Source organism: Littorina saxatilis, linkage group LG2, assembly GCF_037325665.1.
Source record: "Littorina saxatilis isolate snail1 linkage group LG2, US_GU_Lsax_2.0, whole genome shotgun sequence".
Classification (NCBI taxonomy): Eukaryota; Metazoa; Mollusca; class Gastropoda; order Littorinimorpha; family Littorinidae; genus Littorina; species Littorina saxatilis.
In genome coordinates, this window is record NC_090246.1 from 60,205,484 (window position 1) to 60,209,322 (window position 3,839).

The 3,839-nt window shown below is 44.4% G+C and overlaps 1 protein-coding gene across 1 annotated transcript; it reads left to right on the forward strand.

Annotated features, from left to right (window-relative positions):
• The first annotated feature begins 330 nt into the window (after positions 1-330).
• Positions 331-917, forward strand: LOC138953670 (transcription initiation factor TFIID subunit 11-like). Its single transcript, XM_070325559.1, has 2 exons — positions 331-346; positions 604-917. Exons 1-2 carry the CDS (start codon positions 331-333, stop codon positions 915-917), a joined length of 330 nt encoding a protein of 109 aa, XP_070181660.1.
• Positions 918-3,839: the final 2,922 nt, after the last annotated feature.

Below are 3,839 nucleotides of genomic sequence, written 5' to 3' on the forward strand. Positions count from 1 at the left end.
CCAACAGCACCTAGGCATGTAGTGTAAACACTCACAGATCTAACAAGACCATTCTCAGAGAGCAACATTGCGTAATACTACCATAAATGGATGTTTTGGGTGACAGTACCTCGATCTTGTCCGCGAATTTTGGCGTGTGGGAACCGAGTGGGAACCGAACACAAAGGGTCAGGGCACCGAACACAAAGCGTAGGGGAACCGTCACAGTGTCACCGGTGTGATATCAGCTTGATTTTGTGAGAAAAAGTACTGCAACAGTGAGTTACTGGTGTTTCATTCAAGAACAAAAAAGTTTTTTTTTGTGCTTCAAATTGGATATTTTGCCTGGGTATGAAGACAACAAAAGGTATGTACTTTCAAATGTTTCATATATTTTCTAAAAGAGTAAGTTCCAAGCTTTGCAAACATATAAAGGTATGTAAGGTTATCTTGTGTTGTTGATTTTTTATAATTTTTTCAAAATGGCTCTAAATCGCGCGCTGGCAGGGAACACAGGGGAAATTTAGACGCGCCTTGAATGAAAGACAGAAAGAAAGCAAGAACAGACAGGGGTGGGGGTGGGGGAGGGAAGAATACAGAAAAACGAGAACAAGATAATTATAGGAGATGATGATGATGATGATGATGATGATGATGATGATGATGATGATGATGATGATGATGATGATGATGATGATGATGATGATGATGATGATGATGATGATGATGAAGACGACGACAATGACAACGAAGACGATGGCGATGATAATTACGAGGAACAAGAAGAAGATGAAGAAGAAGAAGAAGAAGAAGCTACTGCTGCTGCTGCTGCTGCTGCTGATGATGATGATGATGATGATGAGGAGGAGGAGTATGACGACGACGACGATTCTGACGACGACGACGATGAACGTCCACCAGACCAACTGTCTGAATGACATCTCACGAGATGGAACTGGCACCGTGACAACCATATGGTACATAAGACGCTGTAGCTGTTCCAACTTAAATTTCAGTTGAAGTCTGTGGTGTTCACACCAGTTTGTTGGACGCGGGATTCGATTTCTCCAACTCGACAAATCTGCACTCCAAGCACACCGTCTCGTCAAATAGAGACCGGACGGGGGAGCTCGAGTGCGGTTTCAGTAGAATCAACAGAATCGTTTTCAAGCAGTCAGAGCGCTGATGGTTTGTTTCCGGTGCTAGTCTCAAACAGAGTGAAACCCGAAGTTTGCAACACTTTCACGCAGGTCTCAGGAGATGGCTCATGTTGCCCGAGGTCTGTCTGTTGTGTGACGCATTGTCATTTAAAAACTTAAATTCATTATTTTTTTTATTTTTTTTTAAATTTTTAGCTAGCATGTCTTCTCCGTTTCTACTTTCGTCCACTTTCATTTCCTGCAGTCATTTCCACCTTCTCTCCCCTCGCCACTGCTCCCTTCTCTCCCCCCCCCCCCCCTCCTTCTCGTTTACCGTCCTCTCCATTTCCTCCTGTTTTGATTGAGCAATAGTGGTTCTATCCATGTTCACTTTATTTATTTATTTTTAATGTGTGTGTGTGTGTGGGGTTATGTGTGTGTGTATGTGTGTGCGTGCGTGTGTATGTGTGTGTGTGTCTGTGCGTGTGTGCATGCGTGCGTGCGTGCGTGCGTGCGTGTGTGTGTGTGTGTATTTATATACATATACATGTTTGTGTGTTTATGTGTGTCACTTTTGCTAGATTTTATTTCTGAAGTTTTGTTACGAAATGTTGTATGTGTGTTTGAATATGTCTCTTTTGCTCCGCATTCTACCCTCACCCCCACCCCCACGCCCTTCGTCCCATTCTCGTACGTAGTCCGGTCTCTCGTGTTGAGTTATCTGTGTTTTTGTGGCAGAGTGTGGGGTGCGTTATGATGTCATGTGTGCAGACGTTTTTCTATCCATAAACATACTCCCTGGAGCTATTTCCTGTCGCTTTGTGTGTCGGTTGACAGAGAGAAACTGAAACTATATTCATGTTTTAGCATCTACATGCGATCATGAATGTCTTGGGAATTGTTCCTCTATCAACCCCGCTTCCCTGTGCGCACAATTCAATCGGGTACAGATTTACCGCGTGAGAAATGTCCCCTTTTTTTTTAATTTTTTTTGTACTGTATACAAAATCTGCCACGACAGCCAGACATTTCCCTAGGGTTAAGATTTACTGGGTGAAAAATGTTTCAAGTTATTCTCCAAACATCTTTCTGTGACTGTTTCTGTTATTTACCCTATATGCAAAACCTGCCGCGACACTCAGATGGCCTCCAGGACGGACAGTTACGTACAGAAGAGATTTAATGTGTGGAAAATGTTCTGTCTTTTTTGTGTGGGTCGTTCTCCTGGAATATTTATGTTTTCATTCACTGTGCTCTAAACCTGCAACGTCACCACAACGACATCTGGGGCAATTCCATCGGGTGAAACATGTTTGGGATCTTTTCATCTGGGTCGTTTTCCTCGTATATTTCTGTTTATCCTCACTGTATTCAAAACCTGCAGCTACAATGAACCAGACGAGAGTGTCATGAGGTGTAGATTGACTGGGTGCCCAATGTTCTCGGTCATTCCCTAGCATCCTTCGGTTACCTTCACTGTGCACTGACAACATGGCGAATTTAAGTACAGTTCAATGTAGCAGATCATTATTTTCTAGGTGGGAAATGTTTTTGGTTATTCTCCTCGTATATTTCTTATTTTCTTCACCGTGTGCAAAAACCTGCAGCGGCATCCAGATGGCCTTCATGAAATTTCTCTTGGGTAGAGATTTAGTAGGTGAACATAAATAGGTCATTCTCTTTGAATACTTCCGTTACACTTCACTGTGCCCCAAACCTGCAGAGGTATTCAGACAGCCTACAGGACATTGTCATTGGGTGGAGATTTAGAAGGTGAAAATGTTCTCGTGGCATACTTCTGTTTCCCCTCACTGTGCACAAAACCTGCAGCGGCACGCAGACGGTCTCTGGGGCAGTTCCACCGGGTCGAGATTTACATGGTGAAAACTGGTCTTATATTTTCATTTAATTTTTGTTTTAAGTAGGTCGTTCTCCTAAGATATTGCTGGTTTTTTTTTAATGGTTTTTTTTAATTCTCAACTGTGTGCAAAACCTGTAGCGGCATCCAGGCAGCCTACACGACATTTCAATCAGGTAGACATTTACTGGGTAATAAGGGTTCTCGGTCATTCTCCTAGCAGCTTTCTGTCCCTTAACATCCCCATCCCCCCGCTGTAGTTGTCTGTATCCTCCTAGCAAGTAAAGATTTAGTGGTTGTGATAACTTCTACGCCTTCTAGGTTCTACGTTCTATTTCTTTTGTGTGCCCAAAGTGTGTAGCGACACCCCAGCTGTTTCAAGGGCAATTCCGTCGGGAAGAGATCTGCTGGGTGAAAAGTGTACAACGTTATTCTCAAAAAAATCTTTGTTTTCCACCCCTAGGACCAAAACGTGCAACGGTTTTAAGGCCAGTGCTATACACTGTGTATTTCATCCTCCCGACATCGTTTTGATCACCCCCGACCCCTCCCGCCTCTGCGACCTTCCAAAGGTGTAGGAAGATGTGTCGTTTTGATCACCCCCGACCCCTCCCGCCTCTGCGACCTTCCAAAGGTGTAGGAAGATGTGTCGTTTTGATCACCCCCGACCCCTCCCGCCTCTGCGACCTTCCAAATGTGTAGGAAGATGTGTCGTTTTGATCACCCCCGACCCCTCCCGCCTCTGCGACCTTCCAAATGTGTAGGAAGATGTGTCGTTTTGATCACCCCTGACCCCTCCCGCCTCTGCGACCTTCCAAATGTGTAGGAAGACGTGTCGTTTCGCCAGGGGAGATTTACCAGTA